This window comes from Martes martes (assembly GCF_963455335.1).
Source record: "Martes martes genome assembly, chromosome: 7".
Lineage (NCBI taxonomy): Eukaryota > Metazoa > Chordata > Mammalia > Carnivora > Mustelidae > Martes > Martes martes.
The window spans coordinates 118,023,835-118,041,452 of record NC_137894.1 but is presented as its reverse complement, the minus strand read 5'-3'; the positions used below and the strand labels follow the sequence as shown (position 1 = coordinate 118,041,452).

Here is a 17,618-nt window from a genome sequence, read left to right as displayed (position 1 = left end):
TCCCTCCAAGTTTAAGTATAGTGCAACCGCTAGGAGACTATTTTACAGATAAGAAAACTAAGGACTCGAAGATTTAAATGTAGACCATTATCACACTAAAAGCAAGTGAAAGCCGGATTCTAACTCAGATACCATACCAAAGTCAGAGATCTTTCCGTTAGGTTTACTTCATCTTTATTTCCCATAGAGCGTAATATGAGTAAGTGGGGGCGAGGAAAGGGGAGAGCTGCTCAGGAGCAGGGACCGGCGGTGAGAAACGCTGGGAATCCTTCCGCCGCTGCTCTCCCTGCCGCCAGCAGAGGCCGCCCGAGACAGTCTCCCCGGGCCCAGGTGCGCGCAGGCGCAGGCCCAGGCGCAGGCGCGCTCGGCTCCGCTCACCCTGGCGCGCCGGGCCGGTGGGGGCGGGTCACGCAGATCGCGCGGCCCGGAGCTGCGCTGGCGGCTGGTGGCTGGCGGCTGCGGCGGCGAAACTGCGGACTGGGGGCGGGCGCGGGGCTCTGGGTAAGCGAAGCGCCGCGCAGTGTTGAGCCCGCCGCCCGTCGGGGAGCCATGGAAATCGGCACCGAGATCAGCCGCAAGATCCGGGTGAGGCCCGCGTCGGGCGGGGGCGGGAAGCCGGGCCTCAGCGGGCTGGCGGGCGCACGGTTGTCAGGAGTAACGGGGACTGTGGGCCCGGCCTGGACGCCGCGGCCTAGTCGCCGGCGGGGGCTCTACTGCGAGCCGCCGGGTCGGCGAACGGCTCCTCCTCGGCCTGGGGCGCCTCGGGCAGACGGGCTTCCGAGAGCGCGGCGGGCGAAGCGGGGCCGCGGCTGGAGTAAGCTGCCGGCAGCGGAAGGAGGCGTGGAGCGCCGGGCGAGAGGCGCGCTCGGCCGCGGCCGGAGGGACGCCCCGGGGACGGGGGACTGGGGGACGGGGGGACGGGGGCGGGGGAGGGGACCCGGGCGCCTCCCCGCCCCCACCTGGGCGCTGAGGGGGCGGGAGGTGCGCGCGACTGCCAAGTTCCCTCGGCGTTGCGGAGCCGGTGGTTTTCCGCCTTCCTCACAACGCACGTTTCTTTCTCTTCTTCCCTCAGAGTGCCATTAAGGGGAAATTACAAGAATTAGGAGCTTACGTTGGTAAGTTTTGTTGTTGTCGTCAGCGTAATAGAATTTAGACTTTGCTGCTAAATGAATTTTAGTGAATGCATTTTTTTTCCCCTTCGTACTTTTGACTTTGGGGAGACCCCTTTTTCTTTTCAGATGTGATTCTCTGCGGTTCTTTTCCTTACCGTCTTTTCTTGAAAGCTCTATGTGCAACCTTGCCCCCCGCCCCGCCTTTTAATATGGTGCTTTTAAGATTGTTTAACCGCCTCTGTTGAGGCTCTGTCCTGTTTTCCATAATGTTTATCTGATTCCTACTGTTCTTCCTGTTCTTTTTCCTTTTCTCTTGATGTTCTTGTTTGAGAATTTATTTTGTATATGAGTATTTACCCGGCATGTGCCTGTGTCACAGTTCAGTGAGTTTTATTTCCATGTCTCTTTTTTCCTGTCCCCTTTTCTCTTACCACGCACAGTAATGTGTTCTCTCTTGATGCTTTTATGATTTGTAATTTGAGTGTTTACTTTGGGTCAGGCACCGTGCTTAACCACTGTCTATGCGTTAGGTCATGATGATATCCAGGAGAACACTGGAAGGTGGTGAGCGGTAATACCCCAGCTTGTACAAGCTAGGAAGCTGAGACTTGGAGTGCTTACTTGAGCAGTGCTTTATGGATTGAGATTTGGATCTGTTTGGCTCCAAAGCTGGTGCTTCCTGTAAAAATTTACTGCAGTGGTTTTAAAGGTGTTGAGAGATGCCAAGCGTCTCTGAAGTCAAAGCTGTTTTCTTTTAATACTGAAAGGGTGTTTGCTGTTTTCACTGTGCTGAGATTTGGATTATGCAAAAGCAATGGTGAGTTAAACTGGTGGTACCTTAGTCTGAATGGAGATCTCACGTTGAACTCTGGGAAATCCTATCACCTCCTCCCCTGAGAATTCTTTTAAAAAGCCAGGTTCACTTAATATAATTAGTAAAGCAGTTAAAATATTTTTTTTTTTAAATTTTGGCCCTTGACTACATCTTTTAAATGTGTGGTGTGAGAAAATAGGAATTACTCATGAAGTACTTCTGTATATTAAAACAGGTTGGTTATTCTAAAGGGGAAGGATTTGTGTGATTGAGTTAAACACCTTTTTCTTGGAACATCATTTTTATCTCCTAACACTGACAAGCTAGCTAGACATACACTTGTATATTTGGCAGACATTTTCTTAAAAGTGAACAGAGGAAAAGAACTGGTACACTTTGTTACCAATGACAAGAGTTGAGCTTTCAAATAAAATTAGAATTTTGAAAAGTTTGTGTCTGCCTTCATGAACTTGAAAGCTTCAGAGTACTTAAAAAGAATTTCTGATGATGAATTAACAAATGATTCTTTTGTATCTTGTAATGAATTGTATCAGCATGTTAGGGATTTGTATAGCTCCCTGAAACAGTATTTTTTCAAATGATCAATGCACTATGTTACAAAATTATACAAGGGAGAAAGATTAAAAGTAGAGGATGGATTTTCATGTAAGAAGGTACAAAAAGGTGATTGGAAAAAAAGTTTTAAAGGAAGCTTTTTTAAAAAAAATTGATTATTTATTTGAAATAGAGAAAGAATACAGTAAGGGGGAGAGGCAGACAGAGGGAGCCTAATGTGGGACTTGATCCCAGGACCCTGGGATCATGACCTGAGCCAAAGGCAGATGCTTAACCCACTGAGCCACCCAGGGGCCCCGATAGGTAGAGTTTTAATTTCCATATTGCTGCTGACCTTTAGGAAACTACCACTTGTTGAGTTTTGATGTAGTATCCCAGAAGAATGTCCACATTATCTGAAAATGCTTTTAAAATACAGTTGACCCTTGAACAACTTAGGGGTTACGGCTGTTGGACACTCCTCTCCCTGGTACAACTGAAAATATGAGTATAACTTTTGACTGCCCTCCAAATTACCTACTAAGAGCCTACTGATGATCAGAGAATTCTTACTGGTATCATAAATAGTCCATTTACACATATTTTGTATGTTATATATATTCTATGCTGTATTTTTACAGAAAGTAAGCTAGAGAAAAGAAGATAGCACAAGTCGTAAGGAAGAGAACATTTTTGATAAGTGTATCATAAAAATTCCAGGTATAGTTGGACCCAGGCAGTTCATGAACCCCCATGTTCACGGGTCAGCTATACTTTCTTTTCGAACTGTGTATTTTTGAGGCCAGATTTTTGTCATATTCTTCAGTTAGAGCAGCATATCATAACAGATTAAATGCAGAAGTGGAAATTGAATTCATTTGTCTTTAAAAACCACATATTAAGAAAGTTACAAAAATATAACTAGTTTTACTTTAATTTTTTGGAAAATTTAGTTATTTTTTATAAAAACGTCATATACATGGGTTTATTAACATGCGATAAGTATGTTATTTTAAATAAGACTTTAACATTCTCAGTTTTTCTAGCATGGTAATTATCAATAGATAGTTCACATAAATAAACACTCTTTGGGGTCATCAGTATTTTTTAAGATTTTATGTATTTATTTTGAGAGAGAGAACAAGCGAGTTTGTGTGTGTGAGCTGGGGAAGGAGCAGAGGCAGAAGGAGAGAGAGAATCCCGAGCATTCAGTATGGAGCCAGGTAAAGGTCTCAATCTAAGGACCTTGAGATCATGACCTGAGCCAAAATTAAGAGCTGGAAGCTTAACTGACTGACCCGCCATGGGTCATCAGAGCAGAAAGTGAACCTGAGACACAACAGTTTGAGGATTACTTATTTACCACATGCTGGGCACTTTTTATAAATTATTTGTTGTCAAGATTCTTCTAAAGTCTTTTACAGGTAAGAGAATTGAGGCTCAGAAGTAAAGCTGAAGCTGAATCAGAATTGATTTATTCTTTTATTTGTTCAGCACTTAATGGATACCAGCTATGTGTCAGAAACTTGTTTCGTTCAAAAAGAAATCTACAGAAGGGGCGCTTGGGTGGCTCAGTGGGTTAAAGCCTCTGCCTTCGGCTCAGGTCATGATCTCAGGGTCCTGGGATCGAGCCCCACATCGGGCTCTCTGCTCAGCGGGGAGCCTGCTTCCTCCTCTCTCTCTGCCTGTCTCTCCACCTACTTGTGATCTCTGTCAAAGAAAAAAAAAAATTAAAAAAAAATCTACAGAAAACATCTAGTGTCAACTTTCCTAGTTCTAGCACATGAAAGCACAAACATGTGTTAATTGAGTCTAAGTTCAATCTTACTGATGATTCCTATCATTTATCAAAAATCTCAAACCAAGAATTACGAGTCTTTTGAAAACTTGGTTTATAAGATTAATGTTGTTCAATATGAAATGAAATTATAGCAAAAATATAAATAGCTTAAAAAAACAGCATATGATTTTTAGAATATTTTCATATAATTCCACTTGTAACTGAACACAGTACTAAGTGGGAATGGCAGGTGGCGTTACTCCCTTTACAACTGAACAAGTGGAGGGATGCCTGGGTGGCTTGGTCAGTTAAACATCTGCCTTCAGCTCAGGTCATGATTCCAACGTTCTGTGGTGGATCCTAGCGGGCTCCCTGCTCAGTGGGAAACTGCTTCTCTCTCTCTGTCAAAATAAGATCTTTTATTTAAAAAAAAAAAAAAAGGCACTAAAAAAATGGAGTCAGGAGTAGTAGAGCTGGTTAGTAGCAGAATTAATACCAAAGAACTCAGGTCTTCTGTGTCCATGATGCTGATAAAGGCATAGGAGTCACTCCTGTGTGCTCCTCCAGAACTCCATGAAATCTGTTCCAGTGATTGACACATGAGCATGACTTTTCAACTTGTGTCTGCTTCTTGACTGGACACTTCTTTAGTATTTGTGATGTCCCGAAAGCCTAGCAGAGAGTGATTCTTTTTTTTTTTTTTTTTTTTAAAGTAAGTGTTGATAAGTAGAAAAACGGGTTACTATTACTGTGTTTGAAATAAAAGTATACCTTATGAATTTAGGTTTACAATTAGCTACCTAATTGTATATACATACATCATTGTCCTTTTGAAAAGGATGATTTTCTAATCCTTCTTTTTGCATAAGAAAGAGTCCTGAAAACCTTTAAGGTTATGGAAGCAATAAGTATTTAATGAACACTTGGATATCTTTTCACAGTATCGGGTGGGATACAAAGGTGAAACAACTCTTAATAGTGATAACTTCTTATTTGTGTCTTTGTTTAAAATGGAGCACTTCAGTGGCAAGGTGATTATGATTCACAGCAGTCTTTCATTCACGTTATTTTTTATTTAAAAAATGTTTTCGAGATAGTTGACAATTTCATTCACGTTTTAGAAGACTGAACTTACATAAATCTCCAAAACACTTTTCCCCCCAGTATCGATTTCAAATAAAATTGAGAAATCCGAATTCTGTGGAAGTATATCGTGAATGCATTAATTTTTCATTAGATTATTATTTTCTGTTTTGTATACTGAGGAAATAGTGTATGAATTTCCAGTGGCTTTGTTGAGATATAATTGGTACAATATTACTGGTATATTAAACTGCGAATTTAAAGTGTACAGTTTGCTAAGTCTTGACAAATACACATGATAATCAGACTGATGAACATATTCATTACTCCCAGAATTTCCCTGGGGCTCCTTTTTATCCCTCCTTCCCACCTTTCTCTGCCTTGACTCAGTACAGGAGCAGCCACTGATCTCACATAGAATGTTAGAAAATGCAAGCTAATAGTGACGGGAAAATACATTTTCTTTTCTTTTCTCCTTTCCTTTCCTTTTTCTTTTCTTATTTCTTTTTTTTCTTTCTTTCTCTCTCCTCTCTTCTTTCTTTCTTGATTTTATCTGTTTATTTGACAGAAAAAGAGAGGGCATGCACCAGCACCGGGAGCAGCAGGGTGAAAAGAGGGAGAAGCAGGTTCCCCGCTGAGCAGGAAGCCAGATGCAGTACTTGGTCCCAGGACCCTGGGATCATGACCTGAGCTGAAGGCAGATGTTTAACCGACTGAGGCACCCAGGAAAGCACATTTTCATCATTGACATTGTGAGGGAGAAAATCTGTGAAGGCTGGCAAAGCATTCTAGCTTTTTTTGTTGACCTTTCCTTGGTTACCGATAGTAGTCCATATTAGGTAGGTACACTTTGCATAAATAAGCTGCCAGGTTTACTTGCTACAATTGCCAGAAACAGTGGGAACCTTTTGATACTCTACAAAGAAAATAAATGACTGGCTTCTTGTTCTCACTCACGTTGCCTCACATCATATTGCATGATTTTATTAAATATTCAGATTTCTCCACCAAAACAAAAAGCAGCCTACTGAATCGGAGAAGATATCTGTGAATGATACATCTTATAAGGGGTCCATATCCAAAATGTATAAAAAACTTATACAGCTTCACACCAAAAGAAAAGCCCATTTAAAAAATGGATAGAGGACCTGAACGTTTTTCCAAAGAAGATATACAGATGGCCAACAGACACATGAAAGGATGCTAACATAGTAATCATCAGGGAAATGCAAATCAAAACTACATATATCACTGTACACCTATCAAAATGGTTGGTGGAATCAAAGAGACGAATGTAGCAAGGATGTAGAGAAAAGGGGACCCTCCTTCCATTGCAAACTGGTGCAGCCACTATGGAAATTAAGAATAGGCATGCCTGGGTGGCTCAGTTGGTTGAGCATCTGCCTTCAGCTCAGGTCATGATCCCAGGGTCCTGGGATTGAGCCCCATGTTGTACTCTCGCTGTCGCTCCCCCTGCTTGTACTTTCTCTCTCTCTCTGCCAAATAAGTAAATAAAATCTTTAAAAAAAGAACCACCAGGCACCCCTAAATAAAATCTTTTTAAAAAATTAAAAATGGGGCACTTGGGTGGCTCAGTCGTTAAGTGTCTGCCTTCGGCTCAGGTCATGATCACGGGGTCTTGGGATCGAGCCCCGTATCGGGCTTCCCAGAGAGCCTGCCTCCCCTTCTCCCACTCCTTCTGCTTGTGTTCCCTCTCTCGTTATTTCTCTCTCTGTCAAATAAATAAATAAAATCTTTTAAAAAATTAAAAATATAAGTACCATATCCAGTAATTCCACTATTGGGTATTTACCCAAAGAAAATAAAACCACTGATTCAAAAAGATAACATGCTCCTCTATGTTACATTATAGCATTATTTACAATAGCCAAGATACGGAAGCAGCCCAAGTGCCTATTGATAGGTGACTGTATAAAGAAGATAAGATATATATGTGTGTGTGTGTATGTTTATAATGGAACGTTACTCAGCTATAAAAAACAATGAGATCTGGCCATTTACAACAACATGGATGGACCTAGAGGGTATTATGCTGAGTGAAATAAACCACACAGAAAGACAAATACCGTATGATTTTCTTAAATGTAGAATCTAAAAAACAAAATGGGCACCTGGCTGGTCTAGTCCGTAGAGCATGTGACTCTTGATCTCAGGGTCATGAGTTCAAGCCCCACGTTGGGTGTAGAGAGTACTTAAATAAAAAATAAAATAAAAAACAAAACTAAGGGGCACCTGGGTGGCTCAGTGGGTTAAGCCTCTGCCTTCAGCTCAGGTCATGATCCCAGGGTCCTGGGATTGAGCCCCACATTGGACTCTCTGCTCGTCGGGGAGCCTGCTTCCCCCTCTCTCTCTGCCTCTCTGCCTACTTGTGATCTCTCTCTCTCTCTCTCTGTCAAGTAAGTAAATAAAATCTTTTAATATACTAAACTAAACTAAAACCAACCCAGATTTGAAGATAACACAGAACAAATTGGTGGTTGTCAGAGGGGAGGTAGGTCAGGGATAGGTGAACTAGATAAAGGGGATTAAGAGATCTAGTTATAAAATAAGTCACAGATGAAAAGTACAGTACAGGGAGTATAATCAGTTGTGTAATAATATTGTATGGTGACAGATGGTAACTGCACTTACTGTGGTGAGCTTTGAGTGACATATAGAATGTCCAATCACTACGTTGTACACCTGAAACTAATAAAATATTGCATGTTAATTATACCTCAATAAAATAAATAAAAAGCACTGATGTCTTGATCTTCCTGTCCAATATTCTAATTTAATTGGGGTGCAGCTTGAACATAAGCAGATTATTTAAAGCTCCCAGTAGATTCTGATGTGCACCTAAATTTGAGAATCTCTCCCCTATAGCAGCTGCTTATCTAGTGTTACCTGCACATTAGTATACTGGACATCAGGAAAACTTTTCAGTCTGTTGAGATTTGATTTTTCTTAGCACTTGGGGTGGCTGGGTATGTTTGGTGAGGCAGAAGTGGCTGGCTTACTTTGTGAGTAATTTTCCTCTTTACTCCAGTGCACCCTATAAATACTACCATTCTCTAGGTATGTCATGATGTAAAACAGAGTGGCTTTCGTAGCCCATAGCCCCTGGATTTTTTTGAACTCTTCAGAGGCAGGGTTGCCACCTAGACTTCTAAAATTTATTTGCAACATTTTTTGTTGTTGTTGTTAGTAAAATTGCAAGAGATCTAAATATCCAAAGACATGAAATGAATAAGTAAATTGTATATTCATACTATTAGAGCAGTAAAAAATAAAGATTTCTCTCTCTCCATTTGTAGATTGGGCTTTCTGAGTATATTTGTGCTTTTCTTTAACGGATTTTTGATAATTCTTGAAACAAATGTCTGATACTACTTTTTTTTGTCTGATAGTACTTCTGAAATGAACCTTTCTGCTTACTTAGAAATATGAATCTTTAAAGTATTGAAGAAATCTGAAGGAATTTTTTTGGTGGGGATTGGAGTTCTTGATAATGGCTTTTTCTTCCTTACCTTCTTACTGTGGTGGTTTTGTTTTTGTTGTTTTTGTTCCTAGACCTCACCTTCATAATCATTGTGTTAGGAGTGTATGTGAGGATAAAACAGTAAATGAAGTTGAAATTATTTAAATTTAAGATTAATTTAAAAAAATATCTTATTTATTTGACAGAGACACAGTGAGAGAGGGAGCACAAGCAGGGGGAGTGGGAGAGGGAGAAGCAGGCTTCCCACAGGAAGTCCGATGCGATGCAGGGGGCTCCATCCCAGAACCCTGGGATCATGACCTGAGCTGAAGGCAGACACTTAATAACTGAGCCACCTAGGGGCCCCTAAGATTAAATTTTTTGAATGTTGTAGAGTTTTTGGATGGTTTTAGTTTATTTGCTGTTGGTGCAAATTGGTTACCCTGAGATAATAGAAATCTGCCTTTCCTGAAGAAGTAGATGTTCTCTTGAGAAATGAATATCATTTTGAAACATAAACACAAAACTAGACAGAACTCAGTTATTATTCTTGAGGCATGTCCATATGCTTTTTGGAAGCTTCTCTGAAATTGATGAGCATTATTAAAAAGATAAAAAGGCGATGAATACACTCAAGTTTGATATTGTAATTCAGAATACCTAGTTTTATAAGTATTTGTTAGTTATTCCTAATTCCCATCCTTCTAGTAATTAAAATACCTATGTAATGAAGAGGGGGAAAAAGATTATACTTTCTTGTCCAATGTAATTCTAGTAGAGCTGAGATATTAATTTTTAGAGCTATGTCTATATTTCCAAGTGCATAACTTTTAAGTAGAAGACAATGTTGAGGACAACATAAAAAAGTTTTTATATACTTTTCCTTTTAACTAGATGAAGAACTTCCTGATTACATTATGGTGATGGTGGCCAACAAGAAAAGTCAGGACCAAATGACAGAGGACCTGTCCCTGTTTCTAGGGAACAACACAATTCGATTCACCGTATGGTATGTTTCTGAATTTTTACCCCTTAGACCAAAGTTTGGCACAAGTCAGAATAGGTATTGTCTGAAAAGAGGTTCTTGACAGGAGAATCAGATTCACTGTGGAGAAGCAGATAGTGAGCCATGAGAGCACAGCTTCTGGAGCCAGACTCCTGAGGTTGAATCCTGGATCTGTCTTTTGCCTTGGTTTTCAATTTGTAAAATGGGATTAATAAATCCCATTTTTAGGATCGTTGTAAGGATTAAATGAAATGGTAGATGGTAACGTACTTGTAGCTGTGTGCCTGCCCCCATAGCAAGTCCTTAGTCTATGTTAACTGTAGTTACTATGGTTCTTTTGTATTCTTTTGCATCTTACTCCTTTCCCCCAACCAAAACCAGTTGCATATATTTTGGGGGCTGGATTGACTTCCTAAATTGCTTTAGGGGGCAAAGTTTTTGGACAAAATTTCAAATCATTTTTAAAAATTTGGAACTTTCTAAAGTTTGGAATTTTAAAAAGAAAATTTTATGTTCAAATATAAATTCATGTTATAATTTTTAGTATTCTTTTTCAAACCAAATATTGCCTCTTAGTTGAGAATACTGACTAAAAGCACAAGATTCAATTTAAGAAGGCAGGTTTGAGGTAGAGTGAGGGTGGAGGGGGAGGATAATGTGTGACTGAGAATAGATCAGGAAGTGCTCCCATAAGCGCCCTCACTCTGGGAACCACCAGTTACAGCACAAGTTGATAATGGAGCAAAAGTTGAGTGAGCAGAGTGGCCTGCTTACTTTGAATGTCAAGAGACTGGGAGAGATAATAGGACGCACTAAAGAGGCATATCAAGCTGGTTAAATTCTTACCTTTAAGCTAAAATTTATCTAAAAGGTGTTTTTGCCCCTGTGGGTCACTATATGCTTTGCAAGTCTTGTGAAGTTTTCTTGAAATTCCATGCAGAATTCTCTGTGTTTAGATTACATAGTTTTGTATGACATTAAGTGCAGTGGTTGATCCTCAGAATTTTTTGGTACAGCCAACTACTGCAGAGTGGTTCCCTAACCCACTCTTTACATTTAGTCCCCAGAACTTATTTAAAAAAAGAGAGAAAAAGAGAGAGAGAGAGGCAGACTGTGGTGCCGTGGTACTTTTGACTGGGGAAGTTATCATGAAGTTATCATGAGTATCTTTTTTTTTTTTTAAACTCTTCTGCACTCCAGGTGTTTGTTTTGTTTTGTATATGTGTTTTATGACTTGACTTTTGGTTCAGCCTTGGCATCATTTTGGGTTTGAGTCCCACTAGTATACTGTGGAAGACTGACCTAGATAGAGATCCTTTCTTAGATAACTTGATAACGCTTTGGACTAATTTCTTACATAAAGGACTGAATGAATTTGAATTTAAAATCGAACTTAGTTTTCTCATCTTGCCATAAATTGCATAATGTATACTGATGCAAGTTACCTTGTCTCTGTTTGGGCACTTTATTTCCCTGGTTAAGTGTTCATTGACATCAGCCTGAAACGGATCATTATGATTGTTTGGAGCCCTATAGTAATTGTGTCCAAGGGGACAGTAGCATGTGACTGGGTGCTGGGTGAAACATTATAATGAGATGGATGTTTCTGGTATTTTCAAAAAGAATGGCCTCTTGGAAGGGATTGTAAGGCAAGTTTACTTTGTACATTAACTACTAAGATAGTCTGTGTTACAAACAAGGTTGTAACCTCTGCTTGTTTACAGCATTAGTAATGAGGTGATATGTTTTGATATTATTTTCAAGTTTTTTATTTCTCAGAATTAAGCTGTTTCAGAAACCATATAAATAAATAAAATAAACTTAAACTCTGCTTAAGGAGTTGTAACAATAAGCTATATTACATATCTGTGTTACTTCGTCTTTTACCATAAGCTACATGGAGTCTTTAAAACAAAATTACATTCTTTGTAGATGAAGACTGGTCAAATAATATCTTTTCCCTTATTTGCACAGAAGATAGATGTTCAAAACAATGATGAAAAAATATGATTTTTTAATTTACTTCTATAGTACTCATATAAGCCTTTTTTAAAAATGTGGCATTTCTTTAACTTTGATACTATTTGTCCATTAAATACTGTTTAGTACCATTTATCAATATTTATTTCTGAAGGTAGAGTCTGTAATGTCATCACATTTCAAGTGATAGTTGAAATAAAATCTTTTCTTGATTAAATGAAGTTTTAATATATTTTTTTCTCTTTTAGGCTTCATGGTGTGTTAGATAAACTTCGCTCTGTTACAACTGGTAAGATTCATTAAAACATTTGGAATTTACTGGGGCACCTGGGTGGCTTAGTCATTAAGTGTCTGCCTTTGGCTCAGGTCATGATCCCAGGGTCCTGGGATTGAGCCCCACAACGGGCTCCCTGCGAGGTGGGAAGCCTGCTTCTCCCTCTCCCACCCCCCTGCTTGTGTTCCCTCTCTCACTGTGTCTCTCTCTGTCAAATAAATAAATAAGGGGCACCTGGGTGGCTCAGTTGGTTAAGCAACTGCCTTCGGCTCAGGTCATGATCCTGGAGTCCCAGGATCAAGTCCCACATCAGGCCCTCTGCTCATCAGGGAGCCAGCTTCTCCCTCTGCCCCTCGCCCCTTTCATGCTCTCTCTCTCTCTCAAATAAATAAAATCTTTTAAAAAAATATAAATAAATAAATAAATAAAAATCTTTAAAAAAAATTTTTGGAATTTGCTATAGCATTTTTTTTGTGGGTTTTTTTTTTTTTTTTTTAAGATGTTATTTATTTGAGAGAGAGAGAGAGCATGAGCAGGGAGTGGGAGAGGAAGAAGTAGACTCTCTGCTGGGCAGGGAGTCTGATGTGGGGGGTCGATCCCAGGACTCAGATTGTGACCTGAGCTGAAAGTGGATGATTAACCAACTGAGGCACCCACGTGCTCCTAATGTTTATTTTCTAAAGTCATTTAATGCTGCCTTGGAAAAAATTCCATAAATTTGAAAATAATAGTTTCTCGGGACTTTCTTAGGAGGCACATGAACGGTGAATTCAAGAGCAATAAATTGAATATAACTTAAAGATAATTAAACAAGGGAAGGAAAATTAAGGAAAGAATTGTGAATTTGTGCAGTGTTTCAGCTTCAAGGATGTTTTTATGTTTTACTGGTTTATTAATTTTTTTTTAAGATTTTATATATTTATTTGACAGAGAGTGCACAAGTAGGGGGAGCAGCAGGCAGAGGGAGAGGCGGGCTCCCTACTGAGCAAGAAGCCAGATGCAGGGCTGGATCCCAGAACCCTGGGATCATGACCTGAGCTGAAGGTAGATGCTTAACCAACTGAGCCACCCAGGCACCCTTGATTTATTTAGTTTTAAAGATTTATTTATTTGAAAAAGAGAGAGTGTGTATGCATGAGAATGCGGGGGAGTGCAGAGGGAGAGAGAGGATCTCAAGCAGACTCTGCTAATAAGCACAGAGTCTGACATAGGGCTCAATCCCACTGCCCATGAGATCAAGACCTGAGCTGAAATCACTACTTGGTTGCTCAACTGACTGAGCTGCCCAGGTGCCCCAAGCATGTTTTAATGTTTTATAATGGAAAATTACTGAGAAATTCAGTAATAGTAAATTGAATTAATTATTATACTGACTATCTGTGGAGTAACGTTCAGCCATTAAAAACGTTGTGGAAGAACACATACTGCTTTTAAATTGGTGATGAACAGGGGAAAGGTTCAAAGTAAGGTAATAAAAACAGCTTAAAAGGACCATGTATTTCTCTTTCCAGACCCTTCCAGTCTTAAGTCTTCTGATACTAACATCTTTGACAATAATGTGTCTTCAAACAAGAGCTGTTTCAGTCGGGGAGATGAGAGAAGGCATGAAGCTGCAGTGCCACCTCTTGCAGTTGCTAGCACTAGACCTGAAAAAAGAGATTCCAGGGTTTCTACTAGTTCACAAGAGCAGAAAACCACTACTGTCAGGTAAGAGTCCTGTGTAGGCCTGCTGTGGGTAGGTGGGTATGTGTATGTGACCTTGACATTAGTTTTTAGATCTTTCAATTTTCGTTTTCAGAAATTTTTGGAAATACTGAGGTGGTTGTAAGCAATTTTTTTCTTTTTCTTTAAGTTTTTTTTTTAAATTTATTTATTTGACAGAGATCACAAATAGGCAGAGAGGCAGGCAGAGAGAGAGGAGGAAGCAGGCTCCCCACTGAGCAGAGAGCCCGACTCGGGACTTGATCCCAGGACCCTGGGATCATGACCTGAGCCAAAGGCAGAGGCTTTAACCCACTGAGCTACTCGGGTGCTCTTTTCTTTTTTTTAATAAGGTAATCGTTAAGACCTATGTATGATTGTCTTTTACCTCAAATATGTAAAGGTTGTTGTTGTTTTTTAAGATTTTATTTATTTATTTGATAGATGGAAATTACAAGTAGTCAGAGAGGCAGGCAGGGAGAGAGGAGGAAGCGGGCTCCCCACTGAGCAGAGAGCCTGATTCGGGGCTCGATTCCAGGACCCTGAGACCATGAACTGAGCCGAAGGCAGAGGCTTTAACCCACTTAGCCACCCAGGGGCCCCTATGTAAAGTTTTTTTAAAAAAGTACTTTTAAAGTAGTTTTTAGGGGCGCCTGGGTGGCTCAGTCGGTTAAGCGGCTGCCTTCGCCTCAGGTCATGATGCCAGGGTCCTGGGATCAAGCCCCACATCAGGCTCCCTGCTCAGCGGAGAGCCTGAGTCTCCCTCTTCCTCTACCTGCTGCTCTGCTTACTTATGTTCTTTCTGTCAAATAAATGAATAAAATCTTTAAAGAAGTAGTTTTTAATGGAGTACATAAAGAGTAAGCTTTTTCATTAAAATTTAAGTATTTGAAATTACTGCTCTAAGTTGGTTATAATTTTGTGTGTATGTGTTTTTGAAAATAGACAGACTTATGATGATGGAGCTGCAACCCGATTAATGTCAACTGTGAAGCCTCTGAGGGAGCCAGCACCCTCTGAAGATGTGATTGATATTAAACCAGAACCAGATGATCTCATTGATGAAGACCTCAATTTTGTGCAGGAGAATCCCTTATCTCAGAAAAAACCTACAGTGACACTTACATATGGTTCTTCTCGCCCTTCTATTGAAATTTATCGACCACCTGCAAGTCGAAATGCAGATAGTGGTGCTCATTTAAACAGGTTGCAATTTCAGCAGCAGCAAAACAGTATTCATGCTGCCAAACAATCTGATATACAGAACAGCCGGGTATATGAAACAGGACATTTGTGTGAACCGGAAGTGCTTAACAGTTTAGAAGAGACTTACAGTCCCTTTTTCAGAAACAACTCAGAAAAAATGAGTATTGAGGTTTGTATGTACTTTTTTTGTTGTTGTTACATTTTAAAAGTTCTTTTATTTTTTTAAGTTAGGCTGCATTCCCATCATGGGGCTTGAACTCAACAAGTTCTTGAATCAAGGCTTGATTTGCTCTGCTAACTGATCTGGCCAGGCACCCCTGCATATACTTTTAAATTCTGGCTTCTTAGACTGAAACTTGGTATTTCTTAGTACTGAATATATGTGAAATAACTAAACAAATATTGCAAGTTTACTTTAACCTGATTTCTATGCTACTTAACATACTACACCAGATTTTCCTCTTCACGATTGGCTTCTACAGATAGTTTACATCTTGTTTACTTTGCTGGGATGCCAGCATTTGAGATAGCTATAACCTTACCTTATAATTTCGGGGGAATTTTAGGTCAATTTTAGATTTTCCTCGGCAGTTACTTAGAAACAATGAAGTAATTCCATTTTATTAGTTTCCTCAACAGTGCTATATGCTGCTGTTTATACATGAATGTAAAGTGTTATTTTTTGTTACAGCTAATGATTGGCTCTTAGGATAATATTTACATTTTTATAAGAAACCAGGAAGTAGCTTGTGAATTCTCAGTATGATTGGCTTTTTCTTGAGGAAAAAAAAAAAACACTGTGATAGAACTTTGTTTTTTTTCTGAGACTAGGTAAGCGTAAATTTATCTGCTTGCAGGAAGAAAACTTTCGGAAGAGAAAGTTGCCTGTGGTAAGTTCAGTTGTTAAAGTAAAAAAATTCAATCATGATGGAGAAGAGGAGGAGGAAGATGATGATTGTGGGTCTCGTACAGGAAGCATCTCCAGCAGTGTGTCAGTGCCAGCAAAGCCTGAAAGGAGGTACCTTGACCATTGTCTGTAAATTAATATTTAATTGCCTGATGGAATCTTCTGGGTTTCTTGAAGAGGATATCATGAAAATAAAATTTTAGTAGTACGTAAGACTTTCCTATTGGTTTTTGAGAAACAGATTAATGAAAGAGAAATTGCTTAAAATTGGAGAAGATTGCAGAATATAAAAACTGTAATACGGTGGGGGTGATGAGGGGGTGATCCAGATTCATTATTTAAAAAGTTTAAAATGTTCCAGTCTAGTTGACATTTCTTAAAAACTACAGCTAGTCTGTACAAAATCTAAGGGAAGGCTGTAGTAAAGGCCTAACGGATGGCTAGCATGTAAAGAACTCAAATCTAAAATTTAATCAATATACTTTTAACTTTTTTTTAGACCTTCACTTCCACCTTCTAAACAAGCTAACAAGAACCTAATTTTGAAGGCTATATCTGAAGCTCAAGAATCTGTAACAAAAACAACTAACTATTCTGCAGGTAATTTAAAATGTGTTATGTTTACATTGAGTTTTCTTTGACTCTTGAAGCTAGCATTGATTGCTTCCCAAGTTGTATAATAAAGACACTTGCCAGATGTCAGGACCAAGAAGAGTTTCAGAGAAGAATGGTTTTAACAGATCACTTTGAGAAACTTCTAGTTGTCAGTGTAATTTAGTTCTTTGATCAGCTGTGTAGTGCCTTTTATTCCTTTCATAGTGTGTGTGAAATATTTAATAAAATTTTTATAGGGAGTTTTTTTTTTTTTTTTTTAAAGATTTTATTTATTTATTTGACAGACAGAGATCACAAGTAGGCAGAGAGGCAGGCAGAGAGAGAGAGGAGGAAGCAGGCTCCCTGGGGAGCAGAGAGCCCGATGTGGGGCTCGATCCCACGACCCTGGGATCATGACCTGAGCCGAAGGCAGAGGCTTTAACCCACTGAGCCACCCAGGCGCCCCTATAGGGAGTTTTGATAAAGGTGGGACTTTCATATTCCTGTCATTGGAGTCAACATTTGATAGGAATTTATGATCTATAAAAGGGAGCTCAGTTGGATATTAAGAGGTCAGAGTTAGACAGATTTTGCTAGTGTGTGAGCAGATTGGCTTTTTTTTTTTTTTTTTCCAGTAGAACCCATTAATGGAATATAAGGCAGAGAATTGACTCATTTGTGATGTTTCTGCCCCAGTCCTAGTGGAAGTATTGAATTATTTTATGAGAATGTAAAGGTATTGCATGTTTTCAAAGGATAAGAAAAGGAGATAAGTCACATGTAGTCCGATCTTACAGAAAACTTGTTCCAAAATGCAAACTAAATGATGGGTGCCATATTGTCATAAATTCTGTGTTCTGCCCCATGTGCTGAAGCTAGTGTGTAAAACTTTTGATTAATAAAAACTGATGCTTGCCCACTCTGAAAATTTTTATTTTATTTTTGCTATGGATTTGATGACCGTTTAGCATTTTTCTGCCGTTTCATTCTTTTGTATCTCTTTTTGTCACCCTTTCCTAAAGTGAAGTAGATTGTAAGTTACTAGCTTTTGAACCTCATAGGTACCTGTCCTCTTCTTATTTCTAACTTAACTTTGAACATAAACAGCTTTGGCATATAAGGACT

General features: G+C 39.5%; 1 protein-coding gene across 4 annotated transcripts in view; it reads left to right on the top strand.

Annotated features, from left to right (window-relative positions):
• The first annotated feature begins 390 nt into the window (after window positions 1–390).
• ZC3H14 (zinc finger CCCH-type containing 14) overlaps window positions 391–17,618 on the top strand; it is a 51,434-nt gene continuing 34,206 nt past the window's right edge. For all 4 annotated transcript variants that reach the window (XM_080807501.1, XM_080807500.1, XM_080807499.1 and 1 more), the window contains exons 1-8: window positions 391–585; window positions 1,073–1,115; window positions 9,720–9,834; window positions 12,060–12,100; window positions 13,597–13,792; window positions 14,732–15,161; window positions 15,850–16,010; window positions 16,399–16,499. In XM_080807501.1, coding sequence (XP_080663627.1) covers window positions 550–585; window positions 1,073–1,115; window positions 9,720–9,834; window positions 12,060–12,100; window positions 13,597–13,792; window positions 14,732–15,161; window positions 15,850–16,010; window positions 16,399–16,499 — 1,123 coding nt within the window. In that variant the 5' untranslated portion in view covers window positions 391–549. The remainder of the gene's footprint in view (window positions 586–1,072; window positions 1,116–9,719; window positions 9,835–12,059; window positions 12,101–13,596; window positions 13,793–14,731; window positions 15,162–15,849; window positions 16,011–16,398; window positions 16,500–17,618) is intronic.